The following is a 25,179-nucleotide window of genomic DNA, read 5'->3' on the forward strand; positions in this document are numbered from 1 at the left end:
GGGTCCCAGGTTTGATTCCAGTCAAGGGCATGTACCTTGTTGCGGGCACATCCCCAGTAGGGGGTGTGCAGGAGGCAGCTGATCGATGTTTCTCTGTCATCGATGTTTCTAACTCTCTATCCCTCTCCCTTCCTCTCTGTAAAAAATCAATAAAATATATTAAAAACAAAAAAGAATCTTTCTTGTTTTCGCTATTCCTTAGTGTTGACCACAGACTTCCCCTGACCATATATCTAGAGAAAGGTAAAACCTTTAATCCTTAAATTAGGTGAGGACCAGCTTGAGAAACACACCATGGAAAGAAATAATCTCGGGAATGGGAAGATATGTGGGCCTGGAATCATCCTTACCTGACCCTTCTGAACCCTCCCAGAGTTTATCATTTCCAGGAAGAGTTTCATTTGGACCATGGCAGCTATGGATTTCAATGATCTTTCTTAAGTTTTGGTAGAACAGGGTGGCAGGGGAACAGACAAAGAATGAAGAAAAGAAAAACCCAGTTCTGACTCAAGAGGATTAAAGATGGACTCTCTGGCTCCAATTGCTCTCCAGAATCCTAGGACTTAATTCACTTTAGCAATAGTCTCCTAAGAGACACTGCTAGTCTTTGCAGGATCCCAAAGATGAGTGATGCATCACTTGCACAGTCTGATGGGGAGGTGCTGTGACAAGCACACGGACGACAAAAATCAAGTGTGCTAAGGGGTCTAAGAGAAGCACAGAGTGTTGTAGGAGTTCAAAGGCAGCCTTCAAATTTAATTTAGTTTCAGGACTTCAGATTTCACTATTAAGTTGATAGTCTTTGAGGTGAACTTTGAAAGGATGGGTAGAAGTTCCCTCAGAAGGAAGTCCCAAATGGAATTATGCAGGCAGAACTCCTTGCCTCCTGTACGTAAAGAGCTAAGTAGTAAAGGCTTTGATGCTCGTGCTCTCCAGGTCTCACAGCATTGTGAACATCACGCAGACTAGTCTCTGAGCTGTGAGACGAGTGCTTTCTTGACAAGTCCTGTGCGGTATTGGCCAGATACCTGGTCAGCAGGTATGAGTCTGAACCCAGGATACAGATGGAGTCAGGCCTTTTACCTCCACTTAATGGCAAGTAATGTTTATTGACTAGGGCAGTGGTTGGCAAACCACGGCTCGCGAGCCACATGCAGTTCTTTGGCCCCGTGAGTGTGGCTCTTCCACAAAATACCACGTGCGGGCGCGCACGTACAGTGTGATTGAAGGAGTACCCTAATTAAGTTAATAACAATGTACCTACCTATATAGTTTAAGTTAAAAAAAAATTGGCTCTCAAAGGAAATTTCAATGTTGTACTGTTGATATTTGGCTCTGTTGACTAATGAGTTTGCCGACCACTGGACTAGGGCATCTGTGCCAATGACTATCTAAAACTACCATTGAAGATAGGATATCTTTAAAGCTCTGTAAGTACTAAATCTCAGGTAGCCAACTTCAGTGGACTAGAACCAAGCAGGTTACTATGTATTCAAGCCTTTTCTTCCTGCCTGTATCAGTCAGGGTTCAACCGGAAAAACAAAACCAATAGGAGATATATATTAAGAGATTTTTTTTTCCCAAGAAATCACCTTACACAATTGTGTGGACTGGCTGGGCAAGTCTGAAATCTGTGGGGGCATGCTGTCAGGAAGGGCAAGCTGGAACTCTTGGGCATGAGCTGAAGCTGCTGACCGTAGGTGCAATTTCATCTTCTTGATCATCAGGGAAGCCTCAGTTTTGCTCTTAATGCCATCCTTCAAATTGTGGGCTTTAATTACATTGCATGGCAACACCTAGATTAATGTTTGACTGAATAATGGGCCCATAGCCTAGTCAAGTGGCATGTAAAATATATCATCACACTTCTCATAGACCAGACCTGACATTAGGGTGAGGGCAGGTTATATTAATAATGGGATCAGGTAACTTATAGCAATGGCAGAGGGGACTCAATCAAAGATACAAGCTGTTGCGTGTTATATGAATCTATTTACATATATGAATATGTGGAATAGACAAATTCACAGAAAGCAGATTTGTGGTTTCCAAGGGCTGTGGACAGCGGGAAATGGGGAGTGACTGCCTCCTGAGTATAGATTTTTGTTTTGGGATGATGTATATATTCTGGGACTGGATAGTAGTGATGGCTGCACAACATTGCAAATGTACTAATGCCACTGAATTGTACACTTTAAAATGGTAAATTTTATGTTATGTGTATTTTTTCTAATAAAAAAATAATCAAATGTAACTATCATTAAATAGCACTCTGCAAAACTGACTGCTATGGGCTCAAGATTGGAACCCACCTCTCATTATGGGTCGGTAGGGTATAATTTAAAAGGCCAGTTTAGTGTATTTACCTTTGGGGATTCAGGTCCTTGACAGGTGACAGCCTCAGCCCTTATACACTTGAGATGGACATTGTTCAAACCTATTGTTCTGAATCCCCAGCTTATAATGTGAGGGCACAGGCAGGCTTTGCTTAGACAGTTTGGAAGTATATTGAGTAGTAAAGATAATACAGGGTTGGTGGCTTTCACAGAGCCCTCGGTGGAGATCTTCAAACGCAGGGAGCTTTTGTTTCCCGTGTGCCTGCTGGGAAGACGGTCATGAATCTCTGGCCTGTCAGAAAGAAAACAGAGATTTAGCTTGGCTGTTGTGCTTGGGTTCCTGGGAATATTTTATTGCCATGGCTCTTTTCTTCTCCATAAATGCTGCTCAGACTTGCTCTTTATTGGGAACCGTGATATGTGGGGCCTTTCCTCTGTGTATCGCATGAGCTCTCGCTCGGCTTACGGTGGATGTCAGCATAATGATCTTTTTACAGCAGTGACAGTTTAGAGAAATGTTTTTCAAATTTGTGGCTACTGACAGACATAGATGAATTCCCAACTAGAGTTATGGATCACCAAGAAAATGGGCTCTGACAGTGCCCTGGAGCCAGGGAGTGAAACGGACCTTCCCTGGGAGTGGCTACGTGGGGCAGACGTGCAGAGCTGATGTGCACAGCTGCACAGGGAGGGCCAGTGTGCAGTGTCCTGTTTATGTTCATGCTTCTTCCTTCTCACCTGGAAACAGCACATGACAATAATTCTTCTGGGAAATCATTTCAGCAACATTAAGTATTTGAAGTCACTAAGGAAGGACCTATATTTTGGCGTAAGTGGGACTTCAGATAACTGAAAGAATCTTTGGGAGGTCCTATGAACTTCATTTATGGCACTTTTACAAATTAAAGATAAAATTTAAAAATGACTATTAACCATTATGTGTGCTGATTTCATATATAGATGATTTTAGCCTTTAAAAACATATTTTAGACAAAATTAATTTCTTGAGGTGTGAATGTTCCCATCCTTAATGACTCAGTAAACATATATTAAAAAGGCTCAGTATAATTTGATGTGGTTCTTTCCACAAAAGTGAATCATTCAACTTATACATCTAAGGCATCCTTTGACTTATTCGGGTCCCCGTGTCCTACACATGGGAACATAAGAGCAGCTTTATGTTTATGGAAGAATATTCCTGCTCAAATGTATCTTCCAATGGCCTCACACAATGTTCAAATGGCCACTGTTAGGACCCACGTTTCAGGCTCGCCAGTCTCTAGGGGACACCTATTGAAAGGCAATTATTTATGAGTGTGGGGTAATATATTAGATGTCTAAGATGTGCTGGGTACTCCTTACATGTGATTTCATTTTTAAAAAATATATTTCCTTATTGATTTCAGAGAGGAAAGGAGAGGGAGACAGAAAAACATCAATGATGAGAGAGAATGATCAATCGGCTACCTCCTGCATGCCCCCTACTGGGGATTGAGCCCGCAACCTGGGCATGTGCCCATGGCCGGATTCGAACCTGAAGGGTCTACACTCTATCCACTGAGCCAAACTGGCTAGGGTGTGATTTCATTGTTTTAAAACAATTTTGTGAAGTATGTGTTATATCACAAAACTGACCTTCAGAAAGGTGACTAACTTGCCCAAGGTCACGCAGAGAGTAAATGACAGGGTTGACTTCAAACCAGGACAATCTGATCCTCAAACCTTGTCATTTTCCATTGCTCCTTGCTAGCAAGGGTTTTTAGGATTTTTAGCCACAGAACTACTAGTAATATCTGAGTCTGTTTGAGCTGCTGTAACAAAATGCCACAGACTGGGTATTTATAAACACAGACTGGGTGGCTTGTAAACAACAGACGTTCATTGCTCACAATTCTGGAGGCTAGAAGTGTGAGGTCGGGGTGCCAGCATGGTTGGGTGAGGGCTCTCTTCAGGGTCACAGACTTTTCCTTGTGTCCTTATGTGGTGGAAGGCACTAGGAAGGTCTTGGGATATTTTTTTTTTTTTCAGTGCACTAATCCCATCCCTGAGGGCTCCAATCTCATGATTTGAGCACCTCCCAGAGGCCTCACCTTCAATTACCATCACCTTGGGTTTAGAATTTCAATATATGAAGTTTGAGGGAACATTAACGTTTAGACCATAGCAGCTGGTCACCAGAAAATGGGGTGTAGGACACCTACAGTTTTGAAGACCACTGGGTGATCCAGAGAAGTTTCCAGATAAGAAAACCTGGATAATGGCAAGAAATTCACTTACAGCATTATTGTTCTCTTAGAAAACACAGTTTAAGCACAGCCCCTGCTTTGGAGCCTGCCTCCAAGTATCCTGTTCGTCAGTTCACCAGGCCTTCTCTGTGCTCATGTACACGGCCCATATGTCTGTAGTCACACTTGTCATACTTTATGATACCTGGCACAGGGCCTGGCGTAGAGTAAGATCTTAATGAGTGTTTATTGAATTAATCAGGTGAAGGTATCCAGGAATATCTCGGAGAATGGGAGGGGCAGAGGGAGACCAGGGATGAGCTAACTGGACTTGAAGATGAGCCCCTTATTTCTGTGTTTGCTGAGGATGGATCAGCTGGCCCTGAAATATAAATGCAGTTACAGACTTGCTGATAAAATCCAGGCTTTCTATTCATTGTGTTTTCAGCTGTAGGGAAGGTTGATTTTCACAGTGGATTTTTTTTTTAATTAAGTGCTTTCATTTGTGTGTATGTTTATACATTTACATACATTTTTGCCCGAGATGTACACAAAGAAATAATTTGCAGAAAGACTTCAGAGAGTGAAAATGTGGAAGTCCATACGCTTTGAAGATTCAAAAATCCCCATTTTGGCCTCTAAGCTAATGATGGGGTAACTATAGCCTGCTGGCCAAATACCTCTTGCCTTTTGCACAAAAACTGATCTAAGAATGATTTTTACATTTTTTTTTAGTGGTGATAAAAACAAAAGAATATTTCATGACATCTGAAAATAATATGAAATTCAATGGCAATGCCCATAAATAAAGTTTTATTGAAACCCACTCACGCTGGTTCATTTATGTATTATTTGTGGTTGCTTTTGTGCTACAAAAGCAGAGTTGTGTAGTTGCAAAAGTCACCATATGGCCCAGAATGTCTCAGATATTTTCTGTCTGATTCTTTGCAGAAAATGATTGCCAACCTCTCCTCTAAGCCATGATAGTGTCATTCTCTTTTAAGGCTGGTAGGAAAAGAGAGTAGCTTTGTTTCCATTGTTTCAGGAGCCTTCTTGCAGAACATATTGATTTCATTTATAGATTTCTATTGATTTTTGTTGTTACTTTAATCTGTGTTGTCATGAAGGGCCTGGAATAACTGTTGTACATTCTTAAGGTACATTCTAAATAGCATCTGGAAAATCTCTCATGATTGATTTTGGTAAAGCGGCTTTAATTTTTAAATTGCTTTTGAACTTTTCCATTTGAGAGTGAACACAAAGGGGAAAGGGTGAGATGGGTAATAACAGCCCGTGGCCTTATGCTACCTCCTGGGCTGCCATGAGAATTAATGAGATAACGTGTAGGCAGCATTTTGTGCTTCTCAAGGAAAGATGCCACAAAAGTGTAAGACATTATTGATAACACACAGAGGGCCTGTAGGTAATGATCTTCATTTCTGACTCACAAAATAGGTTTCTACTAAAACAATTTAGACTTGATGATTAAATGCATGCTTGTAATGGGGCCCAAGTAGCGAGAAAATCTTCGAGTAGTGAGAGAGACCATTGTGATTTCAAGATATATAAATGTCTTGATTTTTAAAATAGATGACTTTGGGCAGATGCTTCTGAAAAATAAAAGTGAGGAAGCAGGGAGAGTAGGAAAATGAAGAAGAAAAGCCAATGGTGGATGTATTTCTGGGATGGGTAACCTGTGGACAACTGGGCTCCCTCTGCTGGGGACCCTCTGAGGCACTGTGTAAAATTAAGCCTCAGATTGTCCTTCCAAAGGAGGTTAAATTAGTGAACTCATTAAATGATAAAAATGACCCATTGCCAGGCTTTGTGGTCAAATATTGTGCCAGGAGCTTTGCCTAAGTAGTTTTGTTTACTTCTGAAAAAAGTGTGGAAGGATATCTATATATATAAAAAGCCCATGGCCCTAATGCCATAAAGATCAAAGACTGGCACGGGTGGGCGGGGCTGCAAGCATGGCGAGGCTGCATGGGTGGGCGGGGCTGCGTGATTTCACGCGCTGGTCTTCTAGTATTTAATAATATTTAACAATGATAACTGAGGAGTTAGTATAGATTACATCAAGTCACTTAGTAAGTGTTAGGGCTAGAATACAGATCCAGGTCTGTCTAGCAGAAGGAAAGCTCATGCTCTTTCCTCTGTACTATAAAGGAATGTAATTGCCTCCTAAGAGGACGGAAGCTTTCCACATTCAATCAGAGCTGCCCACTCTATCCCTATTAGCTTTTTCACCGACCAAAGCAGCTCCATTCTGACCAATCAGGACAGTGACGTTTGGACCAATCAAAATGTGAGGATTAAAATTTAAGTTGTTTCTAATTTGTAATGTTGGGAGGATAGCTGTATGTCAGGAGGTTATTGCTGCAGTAACAAATAACTCCTAGAACCGCAGTGATTTAACCACAACTTAGTTCTTTCATTACATGTCCATGCGGCTGGCAGGGTGGTTTCATGTTGATACCATCTGCACTTGGGGATCCAGGCTGCTGGGGCAATGCTATCTGGCAGTGCTGGCTCTAGGATGAGGTAACTGAGGCACCACTGGCACTCACTCTCAGGGTCATGGAAGTGCCACCCTGGCATTTAGGGTGAGTTCCTCCTAAGTTGGGTACTGTAGTGTGAACCCTGAGAAAGAAGACACCCACTAAAAAGGGCTCCCAGTGGCTACCTGGGCTAGTCCTGGCCAATGTTACTCAGTGGTTAGAGTATCAGCTGCATACTAAAGGGTCCTGGGATTGATTCTCGGTTGGGGCACAGGTGTGTGTGGGGGGCAACCAATTGATGTGTCTCACATCAATGTCTCCACAACCCCCCAACTCTGATGAGGATTAATAACAACACAAAAATATAAACAAATAAAAACAACAATAAAAACAAATCCTAGCAGCCATTTCTACACATGGAATTCACATGAAAACTGCACTTCAGGGAGAAGCCTGAAGTGAAATACTTGCTTCTGCACTGAACTACCTGCCTGCACTGTGTTTCTGCCATGTGAGCCAGCTCTTATAAAGAAGTTCCTGGAATCCGATTTCAACCAATAGGACTGAGCTTGACACATTCAATCAGAGCTGTGTGCATATATCCCATTAGCTTCTTCACTGAATCAATCAAAGCAGCTCCATTCTGACCAATCAGAACAGTGACTTTTAGACCAATCAAAATGTGAGGATTTGGAGTCCTCATTTGCATGAGGATGAACCAATCGAGGACTGGGGGTGGGGACTTCTGTCTATATAAGTCAGCTTCCCTCTGGTTTTGAGAGCACACTTTCCCCTCCCCCCCCTCTTTTAAAAATATATATATTTGATTTCAGAGAGGGAGAGGGAGAGAGAGAGAGAAACATCAATGATGAGAGAGAATCATTGACTGGCTGCCTCCTGTACGCCCCCCACTGGGGATCGAGCCCACAACCGTGTCATGTGCCCTGATGGGGAATCGAACCATGACCCCTGGTTCATAGGTCGATGCTCAACCACTGAGCCACGCCGGCTGGGCCACACTTTCCCTTTCCACTGAAGACTGGAGTAGAGCAGTGCAAAGCAGACTAGCATGGGAAGAAAGGAAGTTTTGGACATGCAGGAGGTAAAACAATACCCAGAAAAGATGTACTAACACCTGTGAGTGGTTGAAATGGAGTAGGAATTGCATTATCTTTTTTAGAAGGCTGGAGAAGAGGGGGACAGAGTGCTAGACTTGAGTCTAATGAGCCAGGGCTAAAGGTCTTCTTTATTTTGATATCCTAGCGCTTAGTATGCTGTTGGGCACATACAGATGCTCAATCAATCTTTATAGGAGTAAATTCAGCTGAATGTTATCCAGGATGATGGCAAAAGATGCAGTCGGGAAAAAGTTCTACAGTGACTGGGCCGTAGACCAGGTTGGCACGTGCAGCTCTCGTCACATTCAGAGGAGGTGACCTAGTTTATCTTGCCAAGCACCCCATTGAGGGCTTTCCTTTGCTCTCTTCACAACTGGCTTCACAAATAAGGGGTAATTTCCCTAACTATACCAGCTGTGCCTCCTACTTCCATAGGAAGGGTTTCTGCTATCATCATTTTAATATAAAATTATCTCCTTTTGCTGGCCTGTATGAATACATTTTATGGTCATGGTTTTGGCCACATTCTTGATATAGAGTCATTCCTAGAAATTCAGTAAATGTAATACAGAGAAAATGAAACAGAAATGAGAACCCAGCTAATTTGTATTAGAGATGGGTGAGCCCATTTGCAGATTACTGAATTTTGTAAAATAGCCAGCAAAGAGAAAACAAATAAATCAAACAGCCAGCACTGCCGAATATAGGGGTTTTCTTTCCATTTATTTTGCTAAGTGTGGATGGTTGTTAATTACATATTTATGACAGTACTTTATAGCTTAATTATGAGTGTCCTGAGCATGTTTTCTGACTGTAATGAAGTCTGGACTGCATGGGGCCCTCTTGCTCCATTATTCTGCTATTAAACTTTATCTGAGAAGTGGTTTAATTTTGCTATGGAGTTTGTGGATTAATTATATTGGGGTGATTTAGCTGGGTTCTCATGATCAAACTAAAATACCAGAGAGACGTTCTTATTTTTGAGAGATTTTATAAAGTTTCTGCTTTTAGTGCATATAAATAATGCATTTGATTATTAGAACTATTTTGGTATTGAGTTCTGAGGGGCTTATGGGCTATAAATGTCAGAGCAATCCTTTTATTTACAGCTTAGGAATTAGATGCTTTGTGTTGAACTTGTACCCTGAGTGCACATCTTTCTTTTTCTCCTATTTTTAAATTAGAGAATTAGTATGTTGTTACACTTAAGCTTCTGTGTCTTAAGATGGGATTCAGTTTTGACTCCTATCTGGTACTAATATTGGGTCAGATAAAATGGGCTGTTCATGGCTTTGGGACACAAATGATCAGATTTTAAGCAGGCAGAAGAGGGAGACTGCAGTCTTATTGATGACCGCATCTAAAATGAGTGGATTTGGAAACATCAGTATGATGGATGTATGTTTTCCAACTTGGAAATTCTAGATCTATTCATGCAGTAGTAGAAAAGAAAAGTGTGTGTATTTTGGTTTATTTGTATTGTTTTGGGCTACCCAGGTAAATAAAATTATGTGTGACTTGCAGATAAAAGGGGTTGTTGCTGAGGGATTACTGGAACTTAAGGAACGGGGAGTATCTCACAGTAATTTTATTATTATTTCATCTAAAGACACAGGATAAAAATTGCATGTATGTAATGGTCCTTTAACTAGAAGTCGCTATATACCCCAGGCTTAATTTCTTCTTGTACTTCTGAACTTTAAGCTTTTGCCCGGAAGCACTGAGAATCTGTCATTGTTATTCTTTGGCTATTGTTTCTTGCTTATGAACCCAGATTTCCTTTCATTGGGCATCTAGTACTCTTGTGAGGTTGTTTATCAGTAGAGAGCAATGTGGAATGAAGCTGTCAGCTCATTAATGGGGTGTGTGCGTGATTTAGGTGCAACCTGGAATTCAGGAGGCTGAATTAGGAGGTTTCACCAGGCAATCTTTGCTGTGGATCCTGCACTTTATTTTCCTCAGCAGGACAATTTGGATTTGAATAACATTTTCCTTTGGTTATAACCTCTGTCCGGCTCCTTTTAAAGGTGTGAGGTATTGTCATGGGAACCATAGAACTGTTGGTCTGTGGAAAACTGTTGGTCTATGCAAAGGAAAGCAAAACAAAACAATGCACACATGCACACATACACACATGTGCACACTCACACCATGTCTGGGGAGTGGACAGGATGCTGAAGCTGGGAGTGGGGAGAGGAGGTGGGGGATGGGGCCTTGGTAGAAGCAGCAACGAAGAAATAAAGTGAGAGTCAGGACATGCTGGTGAACGGAAAGAACAGACTGCAAGCAGGGTGTCTGCAAGCCTCTTGCCTTGGGCAAGGTTCAGCAGCTTCTTGCTAAGCTAAAATCTGAGTCCCAGCCTCGACATCAAAGAATAGAGTACAGAAGTGTGGTTTTGAGGTTGATAGACAATCTATATATATAAAAACCTAAGCGACCGAACGACCGAATGACCAGTCGACCAGTCAACCAGTTGACCGGTTGCTATGAGGCTCACTGACCACCAGGGGGCAGATGCTCAACGCAGGAGCTGCCCACTGGTGGTCAGTGCACTCCCACACCAGGAGTGCTGCTCAGCTGACCCACCCATTTGGGCAGCCCACCAGCCTGGTGCCATCCACTCACTCCCTCAGTAGTCCTGCAGGTCCAATCTCCAGAGAACAGGCCAGGCACTGACAGACCAATCGATGCCACTGGCATGAACCTGACAGCGGCACTGGCCTCCTGGAAGATGGCCTCGGGCACTGTGGCCGCTTCCATCCCTAGATGCTCCGCAAGGAAGAAACCATATAAAAGCAGCTGCCAGGTGGCTCCTGACAACTGGCGCAAATGTCAGCAGGACGGATCCCAGGCCAACAAGGGCATCCCACTGCCCACCTGGAGGGCCAATTGTGTCCCGGCCCCCCTCTGACCCCCTCAGGACGGGTGCCAGATGCAGGGCTCACAGCTGGTGAGCGCCACTGTGGAGGCACAAGCCTCTCCTGATCAGGACTGACTGGGCGCAAGCCCGTGGCAGGCACAGGGGGTGCTAGGATGAGCGGGAGCAGCAGGCAGGAGTGGCAGGTGGCGTTGGACTGCTGGTTTTGGCCCAATGCCCACAGGCCACGTTGAGGGACCCCACCCATGCACGAATTCGTGCACCGGGCCTCTAGTAGTTTAATAATTAGCATGGGTAAGCAGCATTATTCCCATTTTACAGATGAGGAAACTGAAGCATAGATAAGTTACACAACTTCCCTAAGATAGTCAAGCTGATAAATAACAAAGCTGGGATCTGAACTCCCATGTCTGGCCGTGGAGCCCATCTTCTTAACTGCTAGATTGGTCTGCCTCTCTGATCCCACTACATGTTGTAATAAAACATATGGTAGCAATCAATGCTCCTTCATTTTGTAAACTTTTGAATCTTCTGTGGTCCTATGGCCTTATTTGTTGGAAAGAAAAGCTACTATATTGCTGTTGAATTCTTGAAAGCATAAGATAATTGTAGAGTTCTGGATCCTACTTAGAGAAAACTCAGACAGAGTGAGCTTTGGCTCCAGTCTTCGAAAGAAGCAAATCCACCTGGTTTATTCCTTTTTTTTTTACACTGTACTAGGATAGAATGAACAACCTCAGTAGCTTCTGAGGCTAATCTATTTCTATCACCACAATTACTTTAGCAAACCTGGTTCCCTTCACTTCTGCAACATCATGCAGAGTTAGTGATCGAGTTTGCACTATTCCTTTTTTTTTTTTTGTTTTTCATAACTGTTTCCCACTTTCAACTTTACACTTCCCACATTAAAATAATAAGGGCATATGGCTTTTCTCCCCTGGTGTTACCCACAGGGGCATTTGGCATCAGAGAAGTATCATTTGGAAATGGTTCTCTCTTAGGCCAAGGGTCTAATTCATTTGAGTCTGTGTTTTCTAGATGATTATGTCTTTCATATTTTTTAATTGCTTTCTAGTTCTCCAAGTTTCAGAATGTAGTTCACTGTTTTCACTTTGGACTTGTTCATTGATTAACTTGCAAATTCTGGAGTGGTGTTATTACCATGACTTTCTCCGACTGAGAAATTAGATAATTTTCTTTTTATCCAGTAAGTCACAATGTGGATGTTACACAACATGGATACATAATCCATAGTAGGCTGTATGGTGCTCTTATGCTTAGAATTTGAAAGTGGAAATTTGGGATACTTATAAGAATATATAAGGGGCCTCCCTAGATGGCAGTGTGGGTGGTGGTGATCGCCAAGGAGTGTCCCCACGGAGAATGAGCTGAAGTTCCACTACATGGTGCACACGTCCCTGGACGTGGTGGGTGAGAGGTTATCTGCAATGGGGAAGGCCCTGGTGGACCAGAGGGAGCTTTACCTGGGCCTGCTGCACCCCACAGAGGACTACAAGGTATATGGCTACGTGGCCAACTCCAAGGTGAAGTTTGTGTTGGTGGTGGATTCTTCCAACACAGCGCTTCCTGATGAGATTCGCAGTATGTTCTGGAAGCTGCACAACTCCTACACAGATGTGATGTGTAACCCCTTCTATAACTCAGGGGACCGCATTCAGTCCAGGGCCTTCGATAGCATGGTGCCATCTATGATGATACAGGTCTGTTGAGTGAGAAACTTGCTGCCTGTTGATTGAAGAGAAGTGTTTTGTACATAACTGTATTGTGTAGATGTGTATTTATTATCATTTACCCCCCATGGGGGCAAGGCAGGTGGGGTGCATGTCAACTAAAGGTCTTGTGACATCAGATTTGGTGTTTTCCTTCTGCTGAGGGTTTAACTGGAGAGAGTTTAATGCAGAACTTCTCAGGGATGGGGCAGACAGAGGTCAGGGACAAGATAGCAGGGAGCTGTTGTCCCCACAGGCATGAAGGGGCAGTGGGAGCTGATTGGTAGGAGCCCACAGAGCTTGGAGCCCTGGAGAGGCTTTAGCCCTGGGGCAGCCTCTCTGTCCCACCGGCTGCTCTTGTGGCGCCCTCCAGTGGCTGACCAGGTGGGGTGCTGTATAAGGCCTCCAAAGCTGGATTTAGAACTTCCTTCACAGGGAGAAGTGCTCTTTCTGGTCTTGCATCAGCCTGATGTCTGGACTTGGCCCAACCTTGGGAGGCAGCTGTTATGAGATCTAGGCCACATTGTGTAACTGCAGCATCTCACCTGTGGCTGTTGCTTTCTGAGCACGAACGAGCCTTTTCCATCCGTAGTGCACAGTGTTTCTAGTGGCTTGAGGGCTGGATGGGGTTAGACTCTTGAGTCCGCTGCTGTGCGCAAACTGCCAGCGGGGGGAAGGGGCGGAGGGGAGGGCGGGAGGCAGCTTACATTTGAGGAGGAACTGATGTAATTAGATGTCTACATTCTGTGTCCCCAGAGGCTTGCTCAGCCAAGTCCAGAGGACAGTCCTAATAGTTGACTGTGGCTGACGTGTCAGCCCCTTCTGGGGTCAGGCAGCCCAGGTTCTTTGCCATTTTTGTGTCCTGTGAAGTAGGAGAGGCGACAGGGACCTGCTGAGTCTGAGCCCCACCCGCACGGTCTGCTCCAAGTTGTATTCAGCGCACACAGCTGTTGGCTAGCTTCCTTGAGTCAGCACCCCAAGACAATCACTGAGTCCCTCCCTCCCACCCTCAGTCACTGGGGAGAGGGTCTCTGACCAGGAGGAAGGTGGCTCAGATCCCTGGGAGAATGGGCTGTCACATTGGTGAGCCTCGGGCTGGAACTGGGAGATGAACTTTTCTCTGCACCCTTTTGGATTTCCTTCCCTTCTAACAAGCACAGGATTGCTTTTTTAAATTACAGAAATAAAAACAACCACAGCTAGGAATGTGTATTAAAAACATGTCCCAGTCCCCCTCTCCCGCCTCACCGCAGGTGGGAGTGGAAACCTAGAGTAGGGCTGAGAAGTACCAAGCAGGCGTTGGTTGCAATGCCAGTGGACTGTTGGCCCCCTCTCACAGGATTTCTTCCCTGCAGTCCATGGTTGAAGTTGTTTTTTAAAAAATATATTTTATTGATTTTTTTTTTTTTTTTTTTACAGAGAGGAAGGGAGAGGGATAGAGAGTCAGAAACATCAATGAGAGAGAAACATCGATCAGCTGCCTCCTGCTGGGGATGTGCCTGCAACCAAGGTACATGCCCTTGACCAGAATCAAAGCTGGGACCTTTCAGTCCACAGGCCGACGCTCTATCCACTGAGCCAAACCGGTCAGGGCCATGGTTGAGGTTTTGATAGTGATCTCTCCTGCCTGAGTAGTGGCTCTGGTAGGGATTGCAAGTTGCCGACCCAGTGTCCATTCTTCCTTGCTTCTCCAGTGCTATTGAGGACAATTGCCTAGACAAAAGATATTTCCTACCTTTCATAGGTAGTTTTTTGGCATGTAAATGAACGATGTTAGGAGAGACTTTAAGGAAAGATACTTTAAAAGGGGGTTCACGTGACAGATGGAGTCCTTAGTCATCTTCTCCCTTCTTCCTGTCTAAAACTTGAATGTGATGGCTGGAGCTCATCCCCTAAGGACAGGGAGCAAAAACCTAGCAGGAGCGTAGGTCTTTGCTGACATACCAGCTCTGGGCTACTTGCATTCAGCAATTTTTTATATAAAAAAATAAAATAAAATAAACCCTTGTTGAGGCAAAAAAATATAAGTAAACAAATAGTGTTGCAACAATAATAACAACAACAACAAGTGTGAACTGTCTGGGATATGCATATAAAATACATAACATATGAGTGTTCCCCCATTGTATGAATATGCATGTAGGATATATATATTTTCCATGACAGATTTATGCAGACCAAAAGTCTGGACCCAAATGATCTCACTTCACATTGAGAACTTCAGAGAGGATAAAATTTTTAGGTGGGTGGATTGTTAATGGCTGACTAATTTGTTTTTCTTTTCAGTGAAAGTTACAGTCCATTTAAGAATAATCTACTAGCCCTTTAGGAACTGTTGCCTCATTGTTGATAATTTGCTGCTATTCCAAGCAGCCATTAAAAACAGTCTGAATTCAGCTACAGTTGTCATGATCTAAACATGACTTCAGTCTTGTAGCCGGAGGTACATGTCCACCCACAACATAATCCAGCCTCTAACAGCCTGCGTGCTGATGAGGAAGCTACTTTCTTACATATACGTTGACTGTTAGGCTCTTGTCATTTCTGGTCAGGGAGCCTGTGAGACTGAAATTCAGGGTTGCAGTTCTGAATATATGATGTTGATGTGGGACCAACAGGGGCAGTAAATCTGGTACTTGCATCTTGGTATTAGTATAGTTCTTGATGCATCTGTGACTTTAATGTTCTCAGGATTCTGTTCGAATTCTATATTTAGGATCAGCTGGTTGTGATTTTATTATACATCAACCAGTGAATGGTGGAATAATAAATTAATCAAAATAAAAACTCGGTGCCTGTCATTGACCATACTTCTAAGTAAAGGAAAATGTCTATGGCTTAAACATGAATTTCCCAAAGTTTTCCCAAGAGATACTTAAAAAAAAAAAAAAAAAAAAAGCAGTTCCATAGGCAAATAAGTTTTTGAAATGCTGCATACTCTAGGTCTCTACTAAAGATTCATAAAGCACATGAACATAGTATAGGTTCCAAGAAGTCCCACAATAAATAATGCTGGCGAACTTTGTTAACCCAACATGTTCTACTTACTTGACTACTAGCCCTTTCCCTAAAATATCTAATGGAATAGTGTATCCATTTGGTATATTTTTATTTAAGCAAATTTTTCAAGCCAACGGGTGATTGAATTTTACTTGGAAATAACAGGAAAAAAGTCGTTCTTTACTTATTTGCACAGCAGCTGTCACATTTCAGAAAAAATTGTGAAATAAATTAAATGAATTTTTAGTTGGATGAAACTAGGAAACACTTGATTCAAAAGTATTATATATGTTTTTAATATTTCTGAAATTATTTTTGCTTTCTATTTATTGGTGGTGTGTTATATCCTGCCTACCTTTCAACTCCCAACCTGGAAAGAAACATGTCTTGAATATTAGTTGCTTTGGAGGATAACTCTGTTATCTATGAATGGATGTTAAAGTTTCTTTGCAGACTAGGGATGGAGGGTAGAAGACATATATGAAAAGTGGAAATTAAGATGCAGCACAGGAAGTGCTATGTGGGTGTTCCTGGGGTGTTGGAAACACACAGAGAGAGCCCTGCCTTGATCTAATGGATGGTTTTGGTAACATGTGAAGGGTGTCAAAGGGACTACTGTTATTGCAAATAATTTTGGAGCCCACTGGAAGTATGGGTTCCTTCACCTGACTGTGATCTGCATAGTACAGACTTTGTGTGTTTTTGTATCATTAGGTCCTAGCACAGTGCTAAGCACATGGTAATCAGGAAATTGTTGTGTGTGTGTGTTTGTTTGTTAATTTTTCATCTTCAACGAACTAGTAGAATTGAGAGCAGAATGTTTTGACTCCACCTGTCATTCAGATAATATTTCTTTGCCTTAATAATGCTATTTGCTTCAAACAATAAATAGAGATTATTGGTTTATTTTAAATTCAGTTCATAATGAATTTCATCTATACAAATAATAATGCAAAGTAAAAATGAAGATGATAAACACTGCACAGGTAAAATTTGATATGTTTGGCCGAAACCGGTTTGGCTCAGTGGATGGAGCGTCAGCCTGCGGACTCGGGGGTCCCGGGTTTGATTCCGGTCGGGGGCATGTACCTTGGTTGCGGGCACATCCCCAGTAGGGGGTGTGCAGGAGGCAGCTGATCGATGTTTCTCTCTCATCGATGTTTCTAACTCTCTATCCCTCTCTCTTCCTCTCTGTAAAAAATCAATAAAATATATTAAAAAAAATTTGATATGTTTGGCAAACCAGTTTCAAAATCAAATCTGTTTGGTAAAATTGAAATTTGTAAAACTTGGCCTGGGAAAAATTGGACTTGATGAAATGTAACCAAAATAACGTAAAACTAACAAGACTCAAAATTACACATGGTTAAATTTTTTATTGGCCAAGAATTCACAGAAGAATGAAATTTTGACAACATTTAGATTTGCAAGATTTGATTCCAGAAAAATAAATTTGTTGGAAACAATGGGTGCAAAGGAAACCTCATAGACACTGTTCTGCATCATCCACTTCAATAATGGGTCTCTGGGGGCCAACCTCTATGCCACTTTATTTTCCAGGGACTGTATTATTACAGTTCTCTAGCATCTGGCATTCTCTTACCATTATCGTAGCTATCTGCACTCATTTTCCATATTAAACTGTTTCCATCATTTACCCCCTAGCTCACTGTTCCCCAATAGGGCTCCAGCATCATCTGGAATACTAGCTAAAAATGTAGATTCTTGGGTGCTATCCCTACACTACTGAATCTATAGGGTTTGGCCTAGGAATCTGCATCTTTACAGCACATTGGGTGATCCTTATGCAGATTAAAGTTTGGGAACTATTGGTTAATATGTAGGATTCATAATTTTGGATGTGGGAAAGGACACAAACAATACTATTTATTGGTGGCAGGATGTCAGGACAGCACAACATCAAGTATTCATTGATTAGTCCAATCATTCAATACATAGTTTATCGACATATGTATGTGTCAGCCTCTGTCTTAGGTTCTGGGGAGGGGAGTGTGGTATGGGAGGTGTTCCACAAGATCAAAACCCTATTCTCATTAAGTTTACATTTTAGTGTGAAAGACCGACTATACACAAGTAAAAGTAAATATTTTCAGGTAAATAATTTGAATGAATCAAGTGTAAGGAAGTTTTCATGTAGAACTTTTTAGTATATCATCAAATGCCCAGAGCCCACAGGAAGGGAGATGGTAGATGAGGTCTCTGAAGTCAGCCATCTTTCCAGTAGGGGCAAGGATAACACTGGAAGTTTTCTTCTTTTGATTCCCTTGGTAATATCCCTGCTACTTGTCTTGGAATGTAGGTTGTCATGATGATGAGATGAGGCTAAACTGGCTGGAGGTTGTGAAAAGTTGCTTTCTGAGAATGAATTTTTGATCTATGAAAGCTTTTGTCAAAACATACTCCTTGGGTGGACATCAAGAAGGGAGTAAAGTTGGCTAAGTGTCTGCAGGTCAATCTCTATTACTCTGGGCTGACAGGGGAGCTGTGGCTACAATCCTCCTCATTGCTAGAATATATGGTGAATTATGTTATTTTAGTCATTTCACCAATAATATTTATACATCTACAATTCAGAATATATAGATTTTTTTCTTGAAAGTTCTAGGAGTCCTGCAAATCATTGTTGTTGGTATGCAGTATACCCATGTTATGACTTTAAAATGTTGATATATGATATAATATAAAGCTTAATTTTCTTGTTGGATGTTTTGTTGGTGAGATCAAAAACACAAAATCACAAATTGGCTACATTTCCCCAACTATCTGGATGGTTTTCAGTTCCCAACTAACTTTGTTGGGACTGCAGGAAGGTTGAAAATATTCCAAACTGTTGTGAGTGGCAGAATACTGAATTAATTGTGACTTCTTGTAAAGTTCCATGCCTTGTTTAATCAGGGCAAAAGGCAAAAATTTGCTGACTCACTAGCATCCTCTCAGGTGCCTGGTTTAAACCATCCCTAGGAAGATGACTGAGAGGGATCATGGGGTGCTGTAAGATGCTGATTATCTCTTGCAAAACACACTTAATTATGAAAATGTATTATTTCCCTGCTTATCTGTGGAGGGAGACATATCTCTCCATTCTTTATAGGAAAAGGAATGATATCACATCTTGATGTCTCACAAAGGGACACATAAGTAGGAGGAAAAGGAAGAGTTTAAGGAAAGGAGCATTTCAAATTGAATGTTTGGGAAAGCATCTCTTCATCGGGGTATTTTATTCTTTATTCTTTGGAATCAATTTTTAAAGTAATGACAGAAACCTCATTGCTTGGAATACTTAACACCATCCATTGGCTTTTCTGAAGAATCAACTTGCACCCGTGAAGAACTGGGTCAATTAACATAAGTTGACCCTCCCCATTTTCTGTGACAGTTGGCAAAACAGTGACTGCTCCACATTTCACTCCCACTCCAAATTGTCGGCAGTGTCTTCTTAGTGTTACATAACCCCTGGGAAGGACAAATCTGCATATTTAAAAAATTAATAATGCTTCCTAAATTTTCTTGTCTTTGCAATAAAAATAGCTAAGATTTTACTTGCCTTTCACTGAGAAACCTAGAGTTTACTTGCCCATGGCTTCTTCAATTCTTGTGAAAATTCCATCTTGTGAAAATTAAGTGGACACAGCACTGCCCTAAAATTTGGAACTTACCCAAATGAAATTTCCTTTCAGCCTAGTCTTTTAAAAATATCAGTTCTATTGGGGTATAATTTTCATATAATGAAATGCACTCATTTCAAGTGTACAGTTGAGATAGACTCCTTCTGCAACCCTCAAAGCTTTCCTCCTGCCCCTTTGCAGTGGTTCCCCTCACCCTTGACCCAGGCAACCATGACTTTCTGTGATTATAGATCAGTTGACATTTTCTCAAATTTCAGAGAATTGGAAGATTCAGCATGTTGTCTTATGTCTCTTTCGCAGAACATGTTTTTCCGATTTATGAAAATTATTGTTTATCATTGTTTTCTTTTCATTGCTGAATAGTATCCCATTGTATGGGTGTGCTACATTTGCTACCACTTGAGCATTTATGTTGCTTCCAGAGTTTAGCTATTATGAATTAAGCTGCTATGAGCATTCATGTACAAGTCTTTGTGTTGACATGTTTTAACTCTTCTTGGGTAAATATCTCAGAATGGAATTTTTTGGACATAGGTTAAGTGCATGTTTAGCTTCTTTTAAATTGCTAAGGTGTTTTCTAAAATGGCTGTACTATTTTACAGTCCTACCAGCAATGTATGAGAATCCCACTTTCTCTACATCTCTGTTCACACTTGGCATTGCCTTTGATTATAACTTTTTAAAAATTAATTTATTATTTTTTTCTTTATTGATTAAGGTATTACATATGTGTCCTTCTCTCCCCATTGCCCCCCCCACCCACACACACACTCATGCCCTTACCCCCCTGGTGTCTGTGTCCATTGGTTAGGCTTATATGCATGCATACAAGTCCTCACTCATTTATGGAATATAATGAACAACATAAACTGATGAACAAAAACAGATCCAGAGACAAGAGAAGCATTGATCAGACCGTCAAACCTCAGAGGGAAGGTAGGGTAGGGTGGGGGTAAGGGGAAGAGATCAACCAAAGGACTTGATTATAACCTTTTAATTGATGTATGTTGGTATCTTGCTTTAATTTGCATCTTTTCAAAAAATTTTCAATTACAGTTTATTTTCAGTATTATCTTACATTGGTTCCAGGTGTACAGCAAAGTGATCCCCCCAATATATCCAGTTCCCACCTAACCATACATATTTATTACAATATTATTGACTATATTTCTTATGCTGTTCTTTACATCCCCATCACTATTTTGTAACTGCCATTAATTTGCATCTTTTTTATTGATTTAAGAGAGGAAGGGAGAGGGAGAGAGAGATAGAAACATCAATGATGAGAATCATTGATCAGCTGCCTCCTGCATGCCCCCTACTGGGGATTGAGCCTACAACCTGGGCATGTGCCCTTGACTGGAATTGAACCTGGGACCTCCTGGTTCATAGGTCAACACTCAACCACTGAGCCATGCTGACTGGGCAAATTTGCATCTTTTAATGTGCTTATTGGCCACCAGTATATCTTCTTCAGTGAAACATTTTTCAAATCTTGTCTAAGAGTTTGGTGTGAGAGTTCTTTTTTCTATTTATTATTTTATTTTACTTTTTTTCATCACCATGTATTCCCTCTATGCCCTCTTTCACCTCCACACCCCCACCCCGCAATTACCATACGAAAGTTCTTCATACGTTCTTCATACCAGTCCGTTGATGTATATGTAGACCTTGAGTATTTTCTCCCAGTCTGTGATTTGCCTTTTCATTTTTTCTTAATGGAGTTTTTCTAAAAGTCCAATTAGTGTTTTTCTTTTATGCTTGTGGTTCAATTCTTAAATCTTCCAACACATATTTCAATGTATTACTCCTAAATTCTGAAACCAGGAACCAGTCAGATCAGGTGAGACTGCTGACTTTAATTTTATAAACTTAGCACAGAAATTTTGAAAGAAATAGGGCTGAATGGCCTGGAGATATAGACCTTGCTGTTTCCTGCCAACTTCAGTCCAACCAGGTTCACTTCTAGGGCAAGCTTGAAAATCTAGATTGATTGGCAGATCCCTGGTACCATTACAAGATGGAGCCAGGTCTCCAAATTGGTCTCTCAGGGAATTCAATGTAGTCTTGGTGACTACTCCACGCTTCCTGGGCCTTCCTTAGGGCGGACCCCTTTGAACCAGAGCAAACTGCTGACACAAGGGAATTTACCTTGTGAGTTTAAAGTGTGTCTGTCCATTTTTGATGTTTTCTTAAACATGAAAAGAGTGTCACTCCCTTATTCTAAGAGGCTAGTACCATCTCTGAAATCACAAAGTGCTTCTTTTCTTTTAAATTTGGATAAGTCAACTATTTAAATTGTCCAAACTGGCAGTAAGGAAGCAGGACATCCAAAGAGGAGAGTGGTATAATAGACACACTCACTAATGAACTTTCCTGTAGGTATCCTAGTTAATGCTTTTAGGACAAGATCTAATAAAGCAGAAAGCCACCAAACTATCTGGGAGGAAGTCACGAAAGTTTCATGTAAATGTGCAGATCCAACTTGAACTTAGGGAAACCAGAGATAGTGGGAAAAGGGCTTCTGAGCACAGTCACTGCTCTGCCATGTAGCAGAAACAACGGATGTGGGTGGAGCCACAGTCAGGAACCCTCAATCACTCAAAACCTGTTATCCCAGGTTTTACCAAATCTCTTGTCCATCATGATGGGAAATGCCATAGTTGAGTATTTTGGGGGCAAGTTATATGAAAATCCTCTGATTAGAATAGAAACATAAATTCTGTTGCTGGCATAGATTTAATGGGAAAATATTACTTTGCATTTGTTGGTATCATAAAGTCTTATCTGTTTCATGATATATATAATATTCTTCTTAGTAAACATAGTGGTTAAGAGCAAAGGATCTAAGATCAGATGGATCCTTTTCCCCTCATAACTCCATCACTTACCAGCTATATGACCTTGAACATGTTATTGTATCTTTTTGAGCTTCAAGTTTCTCAACTTAAAAATGGGGATATAACAGAATCCATCTTAAAAAGTTTTCTTATGAAGATTCATTTAAATAAGCCATGTGCCTGGCATATGGTAAGTCCTTAATAAATATGAACTATTGTTTTATTTAAAATAATATATATGTAGCTATATTGAGAGATAAAAATTAAGAGATGTTAGATATGAAAATGGGAAATAATTACCAGAGCATGGTAGTTGGCATTTCTGCAGAGGGCTTAAAAACAAATGGAATACAAAGAGTATTCATAGATATAAATAGCAGATTGAAAGGGTTTACCATGTTTCAGGAAAAAAATAATGAAAATAGTTGTAATCTAAACATATCTGTGTGATATTTTTGAATTTCAAGAGTAAAGAAAAGTTCTGGCAGGCATTTTAATAAGGGGAAAATAGTTTTCTACAAAGAAATAAAATGTCAAGTCAGGCATAGATAGCTCCGTAAGATGAAGACCATGTGCCAACAGATTTTTAGGAGAAATGTTGGTGACTGAGAAATTCTTAGCTGTATACGCCTGAAGAAATCAGAAAGACATTCTCAAATTTAGAAGGGCTTAGAAAATATGTCATTTATATACAATCATGAAAAGTTGACTTACAAGTATTCTCTAGCCAAGAAAGAAGTGAATTAAAACAGAGAGCAAGAAAGGAGAATTCAAAAGGAATCATTGTGAACATTGAAATCAGTTGTGTAGATTTAATTCTTAACTGTTGAAAATTTGTTTACTGAGTAGAATGTAGTTGCAATAAAAATATTTTAAGAGAGAAGATAAACACCAGTTTAGTATTTATAAACATGGTAGAAAATCCTAAATAATTTTCTTAAATAGTAAGTATTAGGAGTAGTAAGGAGAAAAATAGTAAATATATTAATTTTTAAACCTCAAGAGAGGGTGTTAATAAGTACTGTTTCACTCTCCTACTGATAATTAGTCATGGGCTCAATGTTTACTTTAAAGCTGAGAGGTATTTATAAGTGGAATTAGAAATAGAACTATACCTTCCAAAAAGCATAGAAACTGCAAATTGGCATGTATGGCAGGTGAATTAAAAGTATAGAAAAAATATAATTCATGTTGCAAAAGATAAACTACAAAGGAAAGAGTAAGGTACTATACAAAATAAAAAATCATAAAGCATGCAGATGAGATTAAAACCCAGCATTCACTTACGACTATATTCAGGTTACGACTATGAGTTAAAATGAGTGCTACTCCTCTATGTACTGACCAAGATTTACAGATCAAGTCAATTAACTAACAAGAGAGTTTAACAGAACGCTGTATGTAAGAGCAGATGTTAAATACAGTGACTCTAAAAGGTCTGCTACTATTGAGTTTCTAGCATTTTCCTCATATATGCCTAAGAGTTCTTTTTAATATTTCCATGTTACTCTGTTCAGTACATAAAGATCCATGACTGTTATCTTTTTATTATGGACTATACCCTCAACATGTCAAACTCTTGGCCGGTTGGCCACATGCCTCGTTTATTTAACCCCTTTCCCCATTGACTGTTTTTTGCCTTCCTTGCATTCTATTCTGAATGCTCCTCCCTCCTTTCCTTTGACCCTCATGCAGGTACTAAATGTTTACTGTGTAACAGGCACTGCACTTGCTCTGGATATAAAGTTGTAAGTTAAACAGACATGGTGTCTGCTCTCATGGAACCTAAAATCTAATGACAAATTAAGATTGTAATTCCTGTTTTCATTGTTTGCCTGATAAATATCTGCTCATCCATTTACTAGAAAACATTTCTAAATGAATAATGGTAAGTTGATTTTGACTTGAAAAAAAAAAAAAATCCAGTCTCCTTCATTAAAAGCTCAGGTAAAATATTATTGTTTCTACTGGAATAGATGCATTGGAATGATGAGACACTAATTTGATTAAAACTGCCAAAGATGAGTATTAAAGAGTACACCCTCACTCATTATTTGAATTAGCCTTAGGAAATAAATTGTCAGGTGGATAAAGTGTTTTGTTTCCTACTCCCACTGTGGGTTCCTAGGCCCCATTCTGGGATACTTGGATCCCCTTTACCTTACCATACATTCATCCTCTTACTAGATTTTGGCTCCTCAGACTCATTCAGGCACATGGATGCAGAGAGAAATCTTGATTGTCTAGGGCAGTAGTTCTCAGTGTTTTGCCTGGACCAGCAGCATCAGAATCACCAATGAATTTTGTTAGAAATGTAAATTCTCAGGCCCTTATCCCGTATCTACTGAATCTGAGACTATGGGGGTGAGGCCCAACATTTTGCATTTGACAGGTTCTTCAGCTGATTCTGATCTGTCTGTCCTCAAGCTTGCTGCAGACTGGAATCACCTGGGGCGGTTTCTAACGACTGATGCCAGAGCCCCACCTCCCATGATGCTGGACTTAATTGTTCTTGGATGTGGCCTGAGCGATCAAGAGCTCTGAACTTGTGCAGTGAAGTTTGAGTACCACTGGCCATCTATACAGACTGTCATTCTCTCTATAACCCATTTCTGACCCCATTTTACATACCCTATGTCCTATTTCCACAAAGAAATCTGAAAAACAAAACAGCCAGCTTCATTAGCTATCATATTGTGGTGAGATGGTATGCAAAGTGCTTGCCAGGGCTTGGAGACAGATGGCCCTGATTACTGTTCAGGACTCCAGCACTTACCTGCTGTGTGGTTGTCAGCAGGTTATCTCACTTCCTTATGGCTCAGTTTTCTCATCTGAAAAGTATTAATCAAAATGCCTGTTACCTACTTACCATGTGCCAGCCACTCTTAAAGGCAGTTTATATAC

The 25,179-nt window shown here is 40.9% G+C and overlaps 2 protein-coding genes and 1 non-coding gene across 3 annotated transcripts in view; 2 read left to right on the forward strand and 1 right to left on the reverse strand.

Annotated features, from left to right (window-relative positions):
* LHFPL3 (LHFPL tetraspan subfamily member 3) overlaps window positions 1-25,179 on the forward strand; it is a 338,271-nt gene that overhangs the window by 24,846 nt on the left and 288,246 nt on the right. The gene's annotated exons all lie outside the window — the stretch shown is intronic.
* On the reverse strand, window positions 11,768-11,900 carry LOC129151529 (small nucleolar RNA SNORA66). Its single transcript, XR_008558190.1, has one exon. It is a non-coding gene; the product is annotated as a small nucleolar RNA SNORA66 (small nucleolar RNA).
* LOC103294058 (trafficking protein particle complex subunit 2-like protein) lies at window positions 12,402-12,901 on the forward strand. The gene has a single exon (XM_054726549.1). The coding sequence runs from the start codon at window positions 12,462-12,464 to the stop codon at window positions 12,786-12,788; it is 327 nt and encodes a 108-aa protein (XP_054582524.1). The 5' UTR covers window positions 12,402-12,461; the 3' UTR covers window positions 12,789-12,901.

The sequence above is a fragment of the Eptesicus fuscus genome, chromosome 14, assembly GCF_027574615.1.
Source record: "Eptesicus fuscus isolate TK198812 chromosome 14, DD_ASM_mEF_20220401, whole genome shotgun sequence".
NCBI classification, from domain to species: Eukaryota; Metazoa; Chordata; class Mammalia; order Chiroptera; family Vespertilionidae; genus Eptesicus; species Eptesicus fuscus.